At 34.5% G+C, this 21682-nt stretch overlaps 1 protein-coding gene across 1 annotated transcript in view; it reads left to right on the forward strand.

Annotated features, from left to right (window-relative positions):
• Window positions 1-21682, forward strand: part of LRP1B (LDL receptor related protein 1B) — a gene marked incomplete at its 3' end in the record, with an annotated part of 2330707 nt that overhangs the window by 1816195 nt on the left and 492830 nt on the right. Inside the window, exons 57-58 of the mRNA XM_081243013.1 lie at window positions 9497-9631; window positions 10210-10339. Coding sequence (XP_081099139.1) covers window positions 9497-9631; window positions 10210-10339 — 265 coding nt within the window. The remainder of the gene's footprint in view (window positions 1-9496; window positions 9632-10209; window positions 10340-21682) is intronic.

A 21682-nucleotide genomic window follows, 5' to 3' on the forward strand; every position in this document is an offset into this window, starting at 1 on the left:
AGCACATTTATATACTGTGTTTTATTATCATGCTAACTATGATTCAATAACAGTAAAGTCAAACTAGAAAATAATTATATCATAAGATTCTTAAACATCTGTCTGTCATATATGTGATATGCATAGACATTTAAGACAGCCATTGAGGACAGAAATTATATTGATTCTTTAACAGTGTTAATAATAACTCTTCTCTATTCTGAAAAAAAAAATTTTTTTTGGCCTGCCTTTTAAGTACAATAAACACTGACAATGTCAAGTAATCTTTAGAGCAAATTTTCTGTATAACTTTCAATAGTAAATTTAACTTTGCCTTACTGAAAATATGAGATGTCACTATGCATCCAAATCAATGTTAACTTTTAATATAAATAATTCATAGCTAGTTGGCTTTGAAAATATATAGCAATGCTGAGTGTTTGCTTTCAATAAATTTTCTACTGTTTTTGTTATTTCCTTAGATGATAATAATTCATATTAGATGATTGTCCTTTTAGAGAGGAAATATTAAAATATTTTCTGTCTAGTTTCACATTTATAAAGATGGTAGTATGTTAAACTAAAACCACATTAAAACTTCAAAAGCATACAAAATTGCCAAATTTATTAGTTAGTATACCTTTCATTTTGTTATATACTCTGTATTTTTAATTTTAATAGTTGATACTTTATTATGTATATTATGCACTAGACATCAAGTACTGTAACAAAGCATTTATTTATTTATCCTCACAGCAACTCTATTATTCCCAATTTACATATTGGAAAACTGAATGGAAAGGTTAAGGAACTTTCCCATGTCATAGAGCCTTTAAGTAGTAGAACTGGGATCTATAACTCAGGCAATCAGGACACAGTATGCAAGATGTTAGTTATTATGCTAAATTCCTCTCTTTAGTAAACTTCTTAAGTAAGGAAATTTTTTTTTCCACCAGAGTTAATGAAGAAAAAAGAAATCCAAACTTATTTGCTGGAAAATCCTGTTTTTAAAGTTTATACTCCATTTTTGTCTGATTTATTAATTTGAGGTATAATATAGAAATCAAGCATTTGAGGAACAAGATTTCTGCCTTTTCCCTATTCAAAAATAAAAGTGGTACAAAATGTCATTGTTTTCTGAAACAGGTTGATGGTTTCCTGAATAAATGTCTGAGTAGGTGTCCCCTGAAGATATATCTACTCAATATGCTGTCTCAATTTTACAGCTTAGTTTTGGAAGTCTAAAACAGAATAAATTAAAACAATTTCTCCTTGGAGCTGCCATCGGTCCTCTCCAAATGTGAAAAAGATGAGAGCGTGACAGGACATTTTAGTTCTCATATGTTACCTGAAAGTCAAAATTAGGCACATAAGGGCTGTGAGAACTAACTTAATGCATATGAAAAACAGCACAGTGCAATTGCTTTGAAGAGAAAAAACAGTGAATGCTTAAGAAAATGTGAAAGATTCTTTTTGTTACCCCGAGAGGAAACAGTTCAAAACCTGAAAATGGAATTGCTTTTATAATAATTATGTTTAATGCAAATTTCATTCAGGACACAAAAGCTAGGCAGGCATATATTTCTTACTTGATAAAAGAGTAATTTAAAAGAGAATGTACATTATCTAAGGTTTCATAACATTGTACCTTAAGGGGATTAAGATATCTAAAACCTTTGAAGTCTGCAGATTTTATTTTATTTACTCACAAGATGGAGTTCTTGCTGATTTGTTGCTGTAGGAAAATTGCCCATTAGTGTTTGTATTGATTTGCCTTTCTCAAAATGAAAGAAACAAATGTAATTCATTAGCACTTTATTATTGAATCCCTTTTATTATGGAATAAGAACTTGGGTCTTTATTAACCTGCAAAATATTTGAAAAAATGATTTCAAAATTGGAAAAGAATAGAAAGTACAACTTAATTCTTATCTGTTCCCAGGCATCTGATAATTCAGAACTGGCTGTCATCACAGCTTTTGCTCACAACTCTTCCTGAAATGATCTTGTTGTTCCCCCACTCCTATTATGAAGGTGATTGCATTTATTAAATTGGTTCTTTCTCTAAACTAGGTTTCTAGGAACTATATTGTGCATCTTTCCTAATCCAAATGCTCTCCAGTCTTCAAGGATCAGCCAAAGCCTCACTTCTTCCATGAAATCTTCCCTGATGACCTTGACTTCGACCTTGCTTTCCTGTCAGTTTCTATAACATCATAGTCTGCTCCAGAGGTTTCAACTGGTGAACCATGGCACAGAATGTGCCAAAAATGGGGCATGACTGGAAAGTAGCAGCTGCACTGGTAGTACTAAACCTTTCATTTTTATCAGACAACTTACTAGTTAAACAAAAAGATATCTCACTCTTTATTTATTTATTTATTTATTATTTTATTAAAATTATTTACTTATAAAGAATATATATTATTACTGTATTACATATTATGACTGAATACATTATAAAATATATACCCAAATAGAAATTTTAAAAGGATAAGGGACAAAAAGTAAAAACTACAATTTTAACATTTTCTTGCACTGCCTTGGATTTTCTTAATTTTCCTAGTTGTTCCCTAGAGTGTGTTTACTCAACTTTGATGTGACTTGTCTATAACATATGATTTGATATATTAAAACATGTATATGTTTTATATATATTTTATATATATATATAATATCTTATCTAGTTCTAAGAATCATTTTATGTAGCTTCCCAAAAATGCAGGAATTTCAATGAGATGAACGATTAAGATGGAACAAATGAGTGCCAAGAGAAAAATTAGGGAAAAAGAAACATGAAACGAGAGATAAGATCACATTGTAAAAGTCTATATTTTTGCTAGAAGTTTGCAGCAAATTTAATTTTTATATTTCTAACAACTAGTGCGGGAAGAGGAACATAATCAATTTCAGGGCTCACAATGTCTATATAATCAAAAAAAAAAAACAAAAAACAAAAAAAAACAAACCAAGCAAAGAATACATACCGGTAGCCTAGGATACAAACATAGTTCAGTAAAAGCCAGCTTATTGGGAATGGAGAAGCATCAAAGCAAAGTAATCTCCCTATGAGCTACCTTATAATTTGACCTGATTCAGGCATAGATTGCAGAACAGTAATTTCTAACAGATCTGGGGCCCGTGGCATATCAGAATCAAGTAAACAATTTTTAAAAAAATTTTTTTCAAGTTAAAGCCCTCCCCAAACTGGAGAAAAAAAATACCTCCCCCAAAGCTGATATTCTGGAGGTTATATCAAGCTCTTTTCTCCCCCTTCTCCCCTTGAAAATCCCTTTGGCAAAGAGACATTAATAACAATGAGATTGTAATGGGGGTTACCGTGGGATGTAGTGGGGAGTAGCATTTTATAATAGAAATCTCCTTCTCAAGATCTTGGACCCTGTTAAATAACAAGTGTTTTTCTTCTTATATGTATCTTTGACAGGTTAACTAGTAATTCTCAACCTGCAAACTATTCCAGACTAAGCAATTTTAAATCTCTAAGGCGTGACTGCATCTTCCTTTTAAAACTTCCCCGGGCAATTCTAGTGGGCAGCCAGCCATTTGAGAGCTAAGAAATTTAAATTATTTAAAGGCTGACCTGTTGCTGAGAATGGGAGCAATGATTAGAGAGGGCTTCTTTTTGATGAGTGGCTAACCAGAAAGGGGCGGGGATGATAAATTGAGATGAGAGAGGAGGGGAGGAGCTGAGGATAAGGTGTGAGGCTGGGGCCCAATATGAAGCTGCCACTGAAAAAATGCCTGTGGTGGGGTGGCCAGGGCGCCTTTTAGAATAAGGACATTTGATTTTCAATTTGAAGCTTTTATGTTACGATAATAAATCTTCATATCCCATGCCTCCATGAATTCTACTGCACTGTTTGTATTTCAAGCTTGTATGTATAGTTCTGCACATGATATGGGTGGGAGAGTAAGACATGGATTAAGGAGAAAAAACTGAGTCCTGTATCTGGGCTGAAATGACACGGAACAGAAACAAAATATTACATTGAGACACATGATGATTGGAAAATGCAGGAGTGATATTATAAAGTGTCTTCTTTCCAAATATTAGAGAAGATGATTTTTGAAAGTATAAAAAACAGAGTTTGAATTAGAGGTAACTGTCATATCTGTCAAAGTTTTAGAAAAAAAATCAGTTTGGAAACCACAGTCTCAGCTAAACTAGAGGAATTAATGGATGTGGGGCTTGAAGGCAGCCTTTGAGAATGCAGAAACAATTTATTTTGGGGCCTGTCTATTAAGGTCACTGCTGATAAGTAGCAAAAAAAAATGAAAAAAATTTAAAAAGCCAGTAAACACATGGAGAATGCTTATATTTGACTTTAAAATAAGAAAGGTGTCAGCAACCAGCTCATCTGAAAGTGGTAGCAAATATCTGAAGTCCAAGTAAGAGTTGGTGGTTAGAGTGGGGCGAGGGACATTGTTCATTTTGATTGCAGCAGAGTTAAAGTGCAGGTTCAGTGTAAGCATTGATACCAAGAGCTTGTACTGGCTCCATACAGCCAAATCTTATTTGTATATAAAAACAAAACCTAAAAATATAGCAACAAAATCCTGACAGCTTTCTCTGTAAGGTAGTAAGGAGTGTATCTGTTGACAATTGTTGAATAGCCATAGGTAAAAAATTCTCTAGAACCCAACACTGAAGTTTATCAAGAAACCAGGACACACTTTATATAGAATTTTCCATAAGTTAACTTTTGGGATTGAGCATAACTGTTTTTATTTTTAAAGTATGGGATAGAGTATAATGGGTCCAGCAGGATAGAAACAAAAAAACTGAGTAGATAAATTGAGCTAGTCAGATTTGTAAATTTTAGTACTTTGGAATTGCCCTTAAGTAATTTTTTTTTGTAAATAAAATTTTATTGGAATATAGCCATGCCCATTTAGTTACATATTTTTATTTATTTATTTATTATTGATGTATATTTGATTTACAATATTATGTTAGTTTCAGATAGATAACATAGTGATTCAATATTTCTATAAACCGTACTCCATGTAAAGTTATTACAAAATAGTGGCTATAATTCCCTGTGCTGTATAATATATCCTGTTACTAATCTATTTTATACATAGTAGTTTGTTATCTCTTTATCCCATACCTCTATCTTGCCCCTCCCCACTTTCCTCTTGCCACTGGTATCCACTAGTTTGTTTTCTATATCTGTGAGTCCATTTCTGTTTTGCTATATACATCCATTTGTTTTATTTTTTAGATTCCATATTTAAATGATAACACAGAGTATTTGTATTTCTCTGTCTGACTTATTTCACTAAGCATACTACTCTAGTCATTTGCTTTCATTTGCTTTTCTTATCTAACAAGGTAAACACTATGAACCAAGGTAAATAAGCATGGTGGCTAGTTCCTGGAAATAAGAGAATCTAGAATTTCTTGCATGTTCTTTTGTAGTAGGAGGTCTTCATGGTTGAATCAGCCAGATATGAAGAGGGTGGTGGAGTTCAACAGTAGTTGTAGAAGGTCTATAGTGTAGATTATTATTTCGGGGAAAATTGTTTCAGATAATTAATTAATGTATTACTGTATTAAAATAAGCCCTACCTACTAAAGCCATTCTATGACTCAGCAATTCTACCTCTGTTTATGTACCCAATAGAAATGACACTGTATGTCCTCTATAAGACATGGATGAGAACGTTCATATCATTGTTCATAGTAGTCAGAAATTGAATACAGTCTGAGTGTCCAAAATAGGTACATAGTTTATAATTATATGTTACTTATTGTCATATGTCTTAGGATAGTTTATTTTAAATTCAACTCCAGAAGTAAAATCTACGATTTCAGGGACTGTCGTGTTCAACACCGTACTCCTATGCCTATATGGATGCTTAGCACACACTAAGTATTATGTAAGTATCTGTTGAATGGGGATAATTAAAGTTAAAAAAATCATATTTTGGAAGAAGTGTCAGAACACAGTTGTGATAGTCTTTCTTCCCTTTCTGTCTTTATATGTATTTCCACTTTGTATCTTTAAGGTTTGTGGTAAAATTTTATCATCTTTCCACCTTATTCTATTATAATTAAAACACTCTTGACCTACCTTATGTATATTTTACAGATATTCCCAGATATTAGAAGACATATTCTTATATCTTAGTGAACTTATTCCATTTAGAGCGTGGAGGTGTGCAATGTGTATGTGAAAAACAAGGAAAGGAGATTTGGATGAAAATGAGTGATTTAATTATTCTATCCTCTTGGTCCTCCTTAATGCACCACTACATGATTGATTTGCTTGCTAATATCCCAAATATAAGTAATAAAAGAGTGTAAGGAAACATCTCCATTCCTTCAGTGCTGTAATCTAGTGGACTTGATCATGTAGAGATAGCCTCAGCATTACAAATTAATCTATTATTCACATAGTGAATATTCATGAAATGTCTACTGCATTTGTGACTGCCTTGGTAAATGTTGGGTCTATTGCAGTCCCTACCTATGATATAACTCACAGTCAATTTCTAAGAAGAAATACAAAGATGCAATTTCAGCTCAATATAATAATAAAAGTATGCACAGATGTAGTGGCATATGTGAGAAAAAATGCTTCCTAATTATACTAAATAAAATTTTGCCGGACTGGCAAAGCTATTAGAGAGAAATAGAAAAGTAAGGGTCACATAAATATTTAGTGTCCTTTTTTTCTAATACTTGTGAAGACTGTTGTTAATGTCTTCTTTGAACTCATAAAAATGCTTGTCTTTACTACTTATATGCTGCTCCTGCTACACTATTGTGAATTGTTAGTCATTTTTCATGTGCATACCTTCTGTTCCTTAATTAGCTTATAAACTTTCTCACAGTAAGAGCTTTGTCTTCCTTGTATACCCTCCCAACCAGTCTTTGTACAGCACACCACATTCATTCATTTATTCACCAGATGTTTACTTTGAGCTTACTATGTACCAGGCACTATTCTAGGTGCCAGGGATCGGGCAGTGAGCAAAATTAAGTCCCAGCCCTCAAAGAGATTATATTTCTGTGAGACAATACAGACACTAAACAAACAAACCAATAAATATGTAATGTGTTTGACAGTAAAAAATGCTACAGAGAAAAATAGGTTTGTAAGGGAAATGGAGCATGGCAAGGAAATAATTTCTGTAGAGAGCAGTCAGGGAAAGTTTCAGTAAGAAGGAACACTTGAGCTAAGACAGAGCTGTGCAGATAGCTGGGAAAAGAACATTCCAAGCAGAAGAAAAAGTGATGTAAAGAACCTTAGACTGAACAGCATTTGGTTTGTTTTAGGACAAGGAAGGTCTTATTACTAGAGGGGGGAGAGTAGAAGGATAGTAGGTGAAAGAGACTTGAAGGATGTGGGTAGATCTTGAAGGTCTTGGGAAGGAACTTTACTTTTACATTGGATGAGATGGAAAATGATTAGAAAGTTTGAGTGGAGAGGAAAGAAATTATCTTATTTACTTTTTATAGGGTGACAGTGGACCCTCAGTAGAGAAAAGGCTCATGAGGAAAGGAGTCCTGAGGCAAAAGTGGAAGCTGGAACTAAGCTAGAGGTTATTGCAATACTTCAGACAAGAGTTAATAATGGCTTGGATTATAAGTGGAGAGTGTGAGAAGTGGTGGGATGAGGGATCTGATTTGAAAGAAGAATAAGAAGAGCCAAAATATTTGGTTATAGGTTGAAGATGAGAGTAGTTGGTGATGGATTAGATGTGAAGTGTGAGGAAAAGTGATCAAGGACAATATGAGGTTTTTAGCCCAAGCAACAAAGGATGGAGGTGCCTTCCATCATACCACCAAGGCATGGGGAGCTGCCATATGGAAGACTGAGAGAGAAGAACGTTTCAGGTAGAAATCCAAAATTGGTCTTTTGCAATCAAGATTGCCTTTTCTTACATACAAGTGGAGATACAATGTAGGCAGTTGGATATATGGATCTAATGTTAGCAGAAGAGAATAGGACTCTTCATATAATACTTAATATTTATACAAAAATGATGCTTATTTTTGTTGATTGATTCACTATTTCAATCATGAAAACATATCAACTGATAGTTTGACAAAACTGGAAAAATGAAACAAGTCCTTGCTTTCCAGATATATATATATATATATATATATATATATATATATTTTTTTTTTTTTTTTTTTGGTATGTGGGCCTTTCACTGTTGTGGCCTCTTCCATTGTGGAGCACAGGCTCCGGATGCGCAGGCTCAGCGGCCATGGCTTATGGGCCCAGCCAATCCATGGCATGTGGGATCTTCCCGGACTGGGACACGAACCCATGTCCCCTGCATCGGCAGGCAGACTCTCAACCACTGCGCCACCAGGAAAACCCTCCAGATATATATTTGAAAATGGTATCTCTGCTCTGATTCACGCAAGTGTGTATCTGACTTAACCATTGTTGGGAACAGGGGCTATTTGGAATTCTTCCCCAGACAGGTAATAGAATTTAGACTATATTTCATTTGAAATAGAATCCCCAAACTTACTGATAAATGGCTTTATTATGCTAATTGCTTTTTCTTTATTTCCATAGTCTGTCTCTGTGCCAGATGGAAATTATATTGGTCTTAAAGGATTTGTTCTTCAAATGCCCATGTAGGTCACAACACAAACAAACACTTACTTAGTTGGTGGCAAATTTATTATTTAATGATTTGTCCCCAGTGTCTTTCTAGTGGCTGTATTTAACATCATTGATCTATAATTGCTACCCTTTATGCATATGCATGCACATATATTTCATTTATAGTCTTTAGGCACATTTTTCATTCAAATATTCAAAAAGCACTGTTATTTAAAGACTCTAAGATAGCATAGAGCCATTCTTCAAGTATTTTTAAGCCAATTTGTACAAAGAGAGTTTGAAAAAGAATGCACAGGGTTTGTAGTTGACATTTGGGAAACTAGTACCTCAGAAGGACTAATTAGTTGATAAGGGAAGGAATAATTAGTTGATAAGGTATTTTTAAGGCTTTATATATTTTGAATGACCTTATACATAAAACACCCTTGGTATATTTAAAATGCCCTTATGTTTCTTTCCATTCTCTCTCTACTTTGAGACTTTGTTGATTATCCCCAGTAGTATTCTCTTTATATGTAGAGCTCAGACATAAGAATAGATGTTAAAAGAAAAACTGTAGTCCAAAATAATTTGGTTTGATATCAAGATTGCAAATTCATGGGGGATAAGTATTTATTGAGTTAAAATGAATAGGAAAATGAAGAAAAAATAAAAAGGATGTGATAGACTGTTTCCACATATATTTCAAAAATGCTTTAAAACATTTGACTAGGTTCTCTCATGTGGTTTTAATATCTTTCTTACCATTTTTGTTAATAGATTTTCCTGAAGAACACTTATACTCCAGCACACCCAGGATGATAACCCCAAAATGCTGATGCAATGTGCTCCTAATACGTATATCGATCCCTTTTATAGTGTGTTTGTGTATGTTTTTTTTTTTCTTTCTGTTTTATCCATAGAAAATGATACCATCTACTGGACAGACATGGGCTTCAATAAAATTAGCCGAGCTAAAAGAGATCAGACTTGGAAAGAAGATATCATCACCAATGGCTTGGGAAGAGTGGAAGGGATAGCTATTGACTGGATTGCTGGTATCATCCATGGCTTTGTCTGTTTTTGTTTCACACCTATATTGTTAGTGGCTCAATCTGCTTCATAAAAATGCTGTTTCTGACTCACAACAGGTTTTTTTTGTACTTCTAGCCACAGGGGTAAATAGCCTCTTTTGTTTTTGGCTTCACTCTTTCTAATGCTTTTGAGCCTTTGGATAAGTGTTTTTATGTAGAAGTAGATTATGTAGTATTAACTTTGCCCAGATCTCCTGAGAGCCCCACGAGGCTGGTAAACAAAAGTGTTAGAAGTTCTTTTTTGCCTGAAGCTAGTAGAAAATGAAAATAGAGCCCTTCCTCAGGTGAGAGAAATTTCAATTTATTTTTAACATATAAATGTATCATTATATGGTTTAAACCATAGACATGTGAGATTAAGTAATATTTGCATATTAGTTTATTTATAGCTTTCTGCTTAGGAGCTGCACATACTAAAAAAGAATATCAGAAATAAATGATTTCTTAATAGTCATGTGAATGCTCAGAAAGTTAATTTTTGCTTAATTAATAAATAAGTTTTTCTCATAATTGTATTATAAACATGTTTGTATTTCTTCTAGGTAACATATATTGGACGGATCATGGTTTCAACTTAATTGAAGTTGCAAGACTCAGTGGCTCTTTTCGTTATGTAATTATTTCCCAAGGCCTGGATCAACCAAGATCTATAGCTGTGCACCCAGAAAAAGGGTAAGTTTAGCGTTTATATATATTTTGGGCATTTTAAGTGACTTAACTTTCGTTAAAAGAAAAATCCAGAAATTGATATTAATATTTATTTTTAGTCATAATGTCTGAAACAAATCTCAAAAAAAGCTAAGCAGAAGGAAAAGTTTATTTTCACTTTGTCATGTATATTTCAGTACATATTTGATAGGTTCATATTTATTATGCCGTCCTTTAATGTGTGTGTAAATCCAAATGATACACCAACATTTTTCTAGATTATCAATTTAAAGTTCTGTCCTAGAACTGTTTACATATTATGTACTCAATTTTTTGCCAAATGAATGAAAGAACCATTTGATAGCCAAACTCGTTCTCCAATATTTCTAAAGCTTCAATTTCCATTTATGTATCTATAATTGCCATATCAACATGTTCATCCCAAGCTTTTTTTTTTTTCTTCTTCTTCTTCTTCTTCTTGAGATCCAGATAAGTATGTCTACCTGTCTTCTTGACAGTACCTTTTTTCCATTAGGACACCCAAACTGTACATATCTAACATTGAAATGAATTCAAGCTGACACCAAATTCTGCTGATTTTTTTCTTCCAGATATTATCAATCTACCACCCTCCATCTTCACTACCTCCACCCTGATTAAATCTGTTCTTGTGCTACACAGATACCCCTGCCATAACTTCCCGATTGATCTTCTAACCTCACCAGAATCCAAAATTTCTCTTACGATTCTTCTTAATCAGGCCCTATGTAAATTTTCAGCCTCAAACTCCTGCTCCTGCCTCTTTGCTATCTCAGTCTCTGTTGGACTTCTTAGTTTTTTGAAATGTTTTCAAATATTTCCTATTCTCTTCCACTCTCAGTCTTTGAACAGCTTCTTCCCTTTACCTGCAATGTTCTCCTTCTTACTTTCACCTTGATAAATTTTATTTATCTTTTCCTGGTTTTACAAACAGACATTCTGTTATATGACACCGAAGCACCCAGTACTTTCATTTTTATAAATTATATTTGCTTATTTATATTTATTTGCTTTACTGTACTATGCACTGTTTTTCACTGGACTGGGTAATGTCTGTATTCTTTAGTAAAACTCGATGAGAAGAGCCATGTGTCTTTGGTTTATTTCTCTATCCTCAGAGCTTGCTACAGTGGTTGGTAAGGAATAAGTTGTTGACTGATACAATAATAAAAAAGCAGTCCTATTATAAAATTTTATATTACTCCTCACTATTGCATTTCTTGCATTGCTACTATTACTTTATTTTAGAGGTTTTTTAAAGTGGTTTTTTTTATGTTAATAAAACTCCTGTGTCTTTTGGAGTGGAAAAAAGTGAAGCCATGGTGGTCACACAAAGGTGTATTAGATAAACAAGTATAAGGAACACTGATTTAGGATAAAGTCAATCTATGTAAAACATCAAATCAACTCTCACGAAAATCTACATTCTTTCCTATTTGTTATATGTTGTATGTGCTTTTTCCAGTGTCATTACTGTCTTCACTTTCTTGACAAATGCTATAAAATTAAGTCATACTATCAGTACAGTGAAAGAGGAAACAAAGAAGGTTCATAAAAGAGAGAAAAATAATGCCAAAAAATTTGTCATGCTTCAAGCTAAAACTAAGATTACAATATAAAAATTGAAAAGCTGCATTTGTTAGGATTGCTCTTGGATGCATATTAAAATTTAACTAGAATGTGTTAAATCTATAGATTTTCTTTCTCCCTTTTCAACTACCACCTTTACTAGGTTATATTTTGTCTTATGCTTGATGTTAAGGCCCCATTGTTAGAGCACACTTGATATATCCTCAGAGAGTATGTTTACACCTAAGGAAAGAGAAGGGGATAGGAGAAAACCTTTTTCTTGCTAGACTCTATTGTTTTATTTGGGGAGAGAAAGGTCTTTGTGTTAATCCCTTTGTTTTTTTCTTAGCCAGAAATGGGTTACATGCCCATCCTTAGATCAGTCAATAGCCAAAGGGAAGAGAATATCTTGACATATTTAGACAAGTTATGTTTCATCAGCTGGGCTAGGATAAGGTCCCAGACCAAATAGTATACTCTGAATATCTGAACAAACTGAATTTCTATTAGTACTAGGGATGATTTGAGATGAATTTTGAAGAGATAATATGACATCTTTGGTATCTCTCTCACATATCCTATGTTCAATATACCAGGAATTCTGTTACCTTTGGCTTCAAACTACATTTATGCTTTACCTACTTCTCACAATTTTCATTGCTACCACCCTAGTCTGAGTCGTTGTCATTCTTACCAACATTTCTGGATTGTGGTTTACCATCTTCTACCTTGTTATTCCTACAGTCTATTCTTCATGTAGTGGCCTAATGATCCTTCCAAAATGTAAGTAGCTGTTACTGCTTTGCTCAGAACTCACCAGTAGGTCCCCTTTCATTCTGTTTAAAAGCTTACAACAAACCTAGAGTGGTGTTGTTTCCTCCACTTAACAGATAAGGAAACTGAGTCAGCAATTTAAAATATATTACTCTATCATTAACATGATATGTGGGAGAGTTAGGTTTCTCTAAACTCCAAAGATTATGCTATATTATGTGTCTGTGTATGTATGTGTGTGTGTTATGTAACATGTTTACATATACATACACACATATATAGTGTTAAGCATTACAGAAATTAATTACCAAAAATATCAAGCATATAAGAAAACAGTTTTAACAGCTTTAGCATAAAATTATAATAAAAATGTAAAGATTAGAGCTATAATGAGAGAACAAACAATAATGAGAAAATGCTGGGAAAATTAGGAAAAGGTTTTAAAAATTTTTGAGTTTGGTCTGACTTCCCCCGTACATTCTCTTACCTACCACTGCATGCCCATGGACACTTGCCAGTACATATTAAGAATGTTGAGGGAAGGTATAATTTTGTTTAGTTCCAAGAACAAAACACAGCACTCGGTTTAGTGTGTCCACATCATACCTGTAAATTTGAATATAAAAATGTCCTCTTCTAATGTGATGATATTTTTTAAATCTCTTTTTCATTTGTACTTTACAATTAAGCAATAAATCATTATTCCCTCAGTGGAAAAAAAAAAGATCAATTGCTGGACTATGAATAATTATTCTGATGGTAGGAACAAATATAATTTGAATGTTATGAAATATCATAGATACGTAGGAAATGGGTTTGTTTTGAATAAAGAATTTCTTCCCGTCATATTTATAATAAGTCCAACACTTCATTTTATTGTAGAGAACATCTTGTGCCTGGCCTATTATCGATTCATGTAGTTCAATTTAACAGGCCTCTTGCTGCTAACTAGTTGCTCTGTAGTTTTCTTTTGCATTCTATTAAAACCTAGTCTAGGGCTTCCCTGGTGGCGCAGTGGTTGAGAGTCCGCCTGCTGATGGAGGGGACACGGGTTCGTGCCCTGGTCCGGGAAGATCCCACATGCCGTGGAGCGGCTGGGCCCGTGAGCCATGGCCGCTGAGCCTGTGCTCCGCAAGGGGAGAGGCCACAACAGTGAGAGGCCCGCGTACCACAAAAAAAAAAAAAAACCTAGTCTATGCCCTCAAGTTGTTATTCCAGACCTTCTTAAGTATCTTTTGTACAGTCATCTTAGCATATAACTATACTTAACTTCTCTCTAGGATGATTGAGGACATCAGGCAAAGAAACCCACAAGTACTTCACTTTTTTTCAGTTTATTCAATGAACACTCCTCGAGTGCTATGCACTGGGAACCAGGTCATGTAAGGACATCTTTGTCTCCTCCTCAGCCTTTAATTCAGTACATCTTGACAAAATAGGACTACTGGCTATGTGAAAGACAGAAGTGGACACTGTAAAGTGTGATGGTATAAATAAGATGTAGCTTCTGTTCACAACAGGTTTTCTGTTTAAACTTTTAGTTTAAACAAATACAGAACTTCAGTTAAAAAAAGTCTCATAATGTAAAGTAAGACTAATTTGGGGGGCATAAGAACACTAGATTGATATAACTCAAGCTTAAATCTCATATCTAAATTTCATGTTAAAGTGAAAATTTTCATACAGCTATTATAAAATTACATTAAATTTTCAGAAAAAGGAGATAGCATATGATTATAGTAGATAGTAAAAGTGAGGGTAGTAGCAGCAGTGGTGGTGATTATGAGAGTCTTTATTGAGGAAACCTGAAGGAGAAACATTTCTGAGATGGAGTGGGAATATTTTATATGAAGAATAGAATAATTAAAAAATTGGTAGTGGCAAAGCAAAGGCCACTGCCAAGAACAAAAGTATATAAGGTACATGTAGGGAAGAGTAGGTAATGTAGCTCAAAGGTAAGTTGGGACCATAAAGTTGGCAATGGGATTCCCCACATTTTAAAACTCCATCCCCAGTTTACCAAGTGAAACATAAACTGGTCCTGGACCCTCTCTCCTAACCCTTCCCTCTGGCCCCAAACAATCCACATAAGCAAAGATCAAAAGTATAATGAGAGTTTATTGAAGTTGTAGCAGTCTTTAAATTAAGTAATTCTTAGATATGGTTCTTTATTATCCAAGGGAGAGTGTTATGGAGGAGGGGGAAGGTTCTTTCTCAGCCCTCAAACCAAGAAATGGAGAGACTTAGAGGCAAATATATGTGGGAAGCTAAAATAAATAGAAAAGAGCAGTAAATGGAAAAACTGTGTGACTTTTTCATGGCAAGACCTCAGGCCACAAGGAGTCAGATCAAAGTTGGAAAGAGGGAAGAAGATTTTAAAATAGATATGAGATTTAAGTTTGGATTTAGAAAGATCTAGTCTTTTTTGCATGAGAATGAATCTTAACAATATCATTCTGTTTTTAAATAGAATTCTCTTGGAGGTCATGGATTCTTCCTGAGATAGCCAATTCTGGAGAAGAGATATTTAGTAGAGTATAAATAGAATCAGGAGTTGGATAAGTATAAAGTCATTCCTACTTATTCCAAAAGAGTACAGGCTCTTCAATAAATCATGGTAGTAGATGAAATTATCCAAGGAAAAAGAAGTCTAAGGACAAAAATGAAGAATGTTTGCAGTTAGGAGATAATATGATTAAGAGGGGAAAAAAGAAAATTAACAATAAGGCAAAAGAAATAAAGAGGAAAAAAGCCATTTCAAGTCCTCAGGAAATCACTGTATCATAGAAATCAAGGGAAGAGTTTTAGGAAGAAGAATGTGCCTGCAGGAAAGAGATTAGGAGAGAGAAAAGCAGAAAACAACATGCAAGTGATGATCAGGATGACATATTTAATTGTTATGAATTTCAGGAAACTGGCAAGAGCAGAAGCCAAATATAAAGAATTAATAAGTGAAAGATAATTAGAAAGTAGAGCCAGCATATTTAGACTACAGTGACAGAAACTTTGACAATGAAAGAAAAGAAAAAATAGAAAGTTTATTGAGAATGTAGTAGAGCACACAGAAAGTTTTTCTTAGTATGGGGTCAGGGAGTATGGGCACATATTCATAGGCAGAGGAGTGGAAGAAAATGCATGTAAAGAGAAGATAGATTCCAAGGAGTGTAGGAGGAGCCTTGTCAAGGAAGAAGCAATAGAACGGAACAGGAAGAATGGAGGACAGATAGCAGATAGATAAGATTTTCGTCTTAAATCGGGTATTTCGGGACTTCCCTGGTGGCGCAGTGGTTAGGAATCTGCCAATTCAGGGGACACGGGTTTGATCCCTGGTCCAGGAAGATCCCACATGCCATGGAACAACTAAGCCTGTGCCCCATAGCTACTGAGCCTGCACTCTAGAGTCCACGAGCCACAACTGCTGAGCCCACGTGCCACAACTACTGAAGCCCATGTGCCTAGAGCCCGTGCTCTACAACAAGAGAAGCCACTGCAATGAGACGCCCGCACACCACAACGAAGAGTAGCCCCTGCTCTCTGCACTAGAGAAAGCCTGCGCACAGCAACGAAGACCCAACACAGCCAAAAATAAATAAATAAATAGTTTTAAAAAATCAGGTTATCTCTAAAAAAACAGATCCTGGAATGAGAATTCAAGTCAGAAGAAGCCAGATAGAAAGGGACCAAGCAAAGGATCAACTGTGAGCAAAGTTCAGACCTCAGACATGCCTTTTAAAGCTTTGGAGGGTAAACCTCACTTAGCAAGGGAGCTTGACTTTGAACTCCCACCCAGTTATTCACTGGATAAGGGCAACAACCCTGGGGAGACATACACTCCCAAGATTTCTGGCTCTCAGCACTACTTGTGAAAGAAGAGATTCTAGTAACTGTCCTCTGAAGAAAGTTGGCTATGTGAACTACTAAAAACAAAAGGACACAGGAGCTGGGCACTGGAGTACACAGAAATAGGAAACAAGATCTGAGGATGTCTAAGTGCAGCACCAACAGTGTCCACTATGGTTTGGAAGCCCAGCTTGGACATTTCCTACCTTTGGGATCTTTTGAAGTATCTTGATCTCAAATGCTTATATCATTTTTGGTTATTGGGAAGATTAAATGAGGTAAATTTAAATGGGAGGATTAAATTTGGGAAAGTTCTCTTCTCTTTTTGGAGATGAAGTGAAAGAGATTGAGTATAGCAATAGAACATATTTTAGCGGTTAAAATTAGTGAAATTGAAGAAACTCATAGATGATATGAGTAGAGTTAGCAGCTTTAAATGAATAAGTAAATTTTGGTGAAACTATTGTGGTGAATAGAATATGAATAAAGTACAATACGAATAAAAGGATTCCAAGCAACATGACTGCAGCTGGAATGGATTTCTAGAATCTAATGGGGTATTTATATGACCTTGAGTAATAGTGCTCAGCAACTTAGCAGTAGCAAAATAATGGGGAAAAATGGGCCAAACAAGGAGCAGGTGGTGACAGATTCAAAGTTGGCAATTTTAAGGGAATAACTATGAGTTGCTAATCAGGAGGTGAGGTCTAGAAATCAGTGATGAAATGGAGGGAAACAAAGAACAGATCAGAGTAATGTAAGGCAGAGGCAAAAGAGAGATGAAGGTCCCTGGAACAGATAAGATGAGGAACCAGGAACTGGGATGTTCATAGGATCAACAACATGAGCCATAAAGTCCCTAAGTATGTCTGCTAGAAGGGAGAAGATTGCAAAGTTGTCAGAGATTAGCAAAGCAGTTAAATGGATTTGGTGGTTAATTGTAATAGAGTGACTATGTGATGGTAAGGGAAAATGGAATCTACAAATTCATAATGTGAATGTTTTGAAATAAGTGCATATAACCTCAGAGAAAGTTTTGTTTTTTTCTTACTTAAATCTACTTCACTTTTATTCTGGACATGATGGCATCTATTTCCTCAGGCATCTCATTGCAGTAACTGTTCTTTTCTATTCGATCATCTTTAACTTATTACTTTCAATGAAGCCTTTCCCTTTGCTTTCAAATAAGCTCGGATCCCTCTTATTTGAAAAGAAAAATACTGTCTTATTTCTCTCTGCATGTTTACTTCTCAACTTCTTAGAATAGAAGTAAATCTCTCCTCACTTAACTTCTGAAATGAATTTTCAGCTTTAGTTCTTTCCAGGAATTTCTAAATTTATCCATAGCCAAATCCAGATTTTGTTTTCCAGAATTTTTTTCACACCCCTTGCCTTCTCCTTGACATTTCTCCATCATTTATCCACTCAAGAGGTTATTTTTTCTGTTACCTTCTTTAACTCTGAGTTTTCTTGTGCTCTTTGACCCCTTCCATGTATTTCCTCTGAGCATTGTATTTCTCTTCTGAGCATCTTTCTCCTCACTTAAAGCTCTATATGCTATTTTCTCTCTTGCTATATTTATCTTTTAAACATATTTTCATGTTTCTGACATTAATCACTACATTACATCCAATATTTCATCTTTATTCCTTTAATTATATTTACAATTTCCTTTAGAAATGATTTACTTGAACATCCAACTGTCACTGAAACTTACCATGTCCTCCTAGTTTTCATCTACTGACTTTCTTTTCTAACCATGGCGTCTCTTTTTGTGTTATCATGGTTCTTTCGTCCTGACAAGATTGAAACTTACTTCAGACTTTCCATAGGTTTTCATCACCTATTTCCATCTGTCTGTAAATCCTGTCATTCCTTATCTCCAGTGGTCTCTTAGGTTTTCCATTTCTCTCCATTGTGACTCCAAGCTCAGCACTGACTTAGCCAGAGGATCTCAGTAAGCACTTTTGATTTATTAATTTTGAGCCCCCCAAACAAGATTTACATTTCATCCCACAGAACAAGAAATCTTTGACATGTATAACAATATTTTAAATAGTGTTTCTCTCTGTCTTCACTTCTTCTTAAAAACTTTTCTTCAATATTAATTGTCACATGGATAGATATTTTTCAGGATTCATAGTTAAGAATTGATATACCTTTTCAAATATTAGGTTTATTTTCAGGAAATGTTTATTACTGCTTGGAAACATTAGTGATATGTGTCTTCTAATACCTTATATACATGTTTACTGATGAGTTTGGGGTGGGGGCAAGGGCTTATAAATGACGACTCTATGTAAAAATTTGAATAACTTTTACCTGGTAATCAAACACCGATTTCCAGGTAATATTACATAGACATTTAAGTGTCAAAATTCATATCATAGGAATAAAGTACAGCATTTTAATATTCTGTTTGATGTAAAAACATGGCAGGTGGTATTGCCAAGAGAAAAGGTGAACCATAATGGAGTAAATTAGCTGATCCAAGATATAAATGTCCCTTGAAAAGTGGGCATGAAGCCTGTTTTTGAGCAATGGAGACTTGAGGTCTTTTAAAATGTAGCCATATGCAAAATAGAAAGTGTATATGAATTTAGTTCAGCTTGAAAATTCAGTTTCTCCCCTCTGTTGACTTCTTTATTTTTTTGGTAAGGCCTCACCCTCTTTAAAAAAATTAAAATGTAATCTCTTTGTGCTAAAAAGTCATTTTCTACCTACAATTAAAAAAAAAGATGCATAGAAAGTCACAGTATGATACCGAAGAAGTTGGTTAACCTCCCATGATGTATGATCTCTAAGTGAAATGAAAATACTCTGTGATTTTTTTTTCTTGTTAGGCAGTAGGATCTACATTGCCTCTCTTAATTTAGCTTTATATCTCTGCAACCATAAATAACTTTCTGAAAAGTGTTTCTTTCCATGGCAAAGATTCAGCTTTACACGGTATTTTGGTGTTCAAAAAGTACATATTGTTAAATGGTCTTTCATTGACTATATATACATATATGCTTTTGGAATATGCTCAGTAATATACAGAAGGTCTTGAATGACAGTTTAACATCTGTTGAGATAGCAAAAGTATAGCATAGCTTAACACCATCTCCTAAGGTATCAATGTAACTTGCATCTGAAGATGAGGTAACATATAAAAAAGAAGGAATTAAATTTGATATGCGATAGAAATAGTGGTGGAATCAGGGTGATAGTTTATGATATTAATATACCATGATGGTCAAGTAATTCAAAAATACCACAATTATTCCCCAAATCACAGCCACCTTTTTCTACAGGTCTCTGAGGCATACAAATTATAAGGACAAATGAAAGAAAAGTGCGATACTATTTTTCACTAGGAATTTTCCAAAAAATTCTACTGTAGACATTCTTCTTTCGAAGATAGTTAGGTCTCATCTACTTTTTTCCAGTGTGCTTTGTTCTCATTTCTTAACCTCTAAACATAAACCTTGGACCTTACCTCTCCCGCTAAAATGAGAAAAGAAGGACTAGAAATTATCAAAAATGCCCTGGGCTATCACTGCAGCTCTGAGCTGGTGGAGGAGAAAGAGAACCCAGAAAGGTCATGCCACTTCCCATTGTAAGAGGGAGCCCCTGGCCCTGACCACCAAAGCTATGTCGAATGGAGACCAGCAATAGCCACACAAAACTGTGAGACCTTTTCCTAATTTCTTAAGGGATCTGACCAATAAAAATGTGGTAAAGGGTAAAAGAGAAGTTTAAGATATTCCTTTCTCTATTTGCCTATAGAAATCTCCTCAGTGTGTTTTGACATGGGATATCCAGGATATGTTGCATATGACTGATATATAAGATGGTTTGGGGTTCAGGAAAAAAATTAAAATTTTCTGTAAATATTTTAAGAATTCCAGATCAACTCATGAGCACTATGAATCTAGGCCCTAGGCATCTATCTCAGTGTTAAATATTTCATAGGAAAATTCATAGATTATAGGGAAACATCAAATATTATATACTGAAAATACCAAAAATGAATAAAAGATGGACCACTCAGGAAAACCATTGTTAAACCATGTAAATAGCAAACGAATATCATATATGTACACATAAATGTATATGTATATGTACATATTTATTGAAAGGATGGGCAAGGAGGCTGGGTGTAAACAGATACATAAAATAAGGAATTAAAAATATAATATGGGGTGATAAGCCTAACATGCTATGGAATTACAGATGCCAAAGAAATTTTTCTTTCTAAAGCCTTTTTCTCCATACTTCTCCAGTGTTGGCTGGGTACACACATAATAATTGTTTTATATAATTACTTCATATTGGAAAGTAATGAGTCAAGAAGGAATCTAATGTAAAACTTAAGAATAACAAAAACCAGAACAAGGCCTGAAGAACAAATGATAACTTAAAAATATTTTTTAAGCTTAAACGTAAGGAGAGAACAACCCAGATGGCCTGTATGTTTATTTTGCTTCAAAGGAAAGGTTTATTTCTGAAGTTGTTTGTAGGAATAATAACTTGTCTCACCACAGCACTTCCACAGTTTCAGTGTTGAAGCCCCTACTTTCATGTCATATAGAGACTTACAACTAGCAAGTTTTAAGCATTGCTGGTAGCATTTTTCTCAGGTAATTCTTTACTTACCCATCTGCCTCTGCCATTAAACAGTGACCTTCATAAGTGTCACTAAGTCCAATTCATTTCATATTATCAGTTCCTAGCACTTAATAGGTACCTAATTAATATTTGTTGAATGAGTGCATGACTGCAATGAAAGTATACATTTGAGAATCATCCACTGAACCACTGTCAAAAACAAAAAAATTAGAAAGTAGTATTCAAGGTTCTACTGTCTCTAGACTCTCTTCCTTTTAGCAGAGTGTTCTGCTATCTGTGGTTGAGTTCTTTTATATTGCAGGAGCCTCTAAGCAATTCAGGGCTTGAAAAGTGATTTGGGATTGTCATGTAATACTTTCTCAAAACAAAAACTGCACAGAAATGAAGAAAAAGGAAATGTGAAGAAGCCCTCACAGGAATAGAGGAATACACTGTATTCCTCATAGGCGATGAAGGATGTCAATTCACGTATTCATGACATGTATTCAGACTTTGACAGTACTATATTATTTTCCCTGTGCTTTAGCCTGA

Source organism: Mesoplodon bidens (assembly GCF_964165515.1).
Source record: "Mesoplodon bidens genome assembly, chromosome: 8".
Lineage (NCBI taxonomy): Eukaryota > Metazoa > Chordata > Mammalia > Artiodactyla > Ziphiidae > Mesoplodon > Mesoplodon bidens.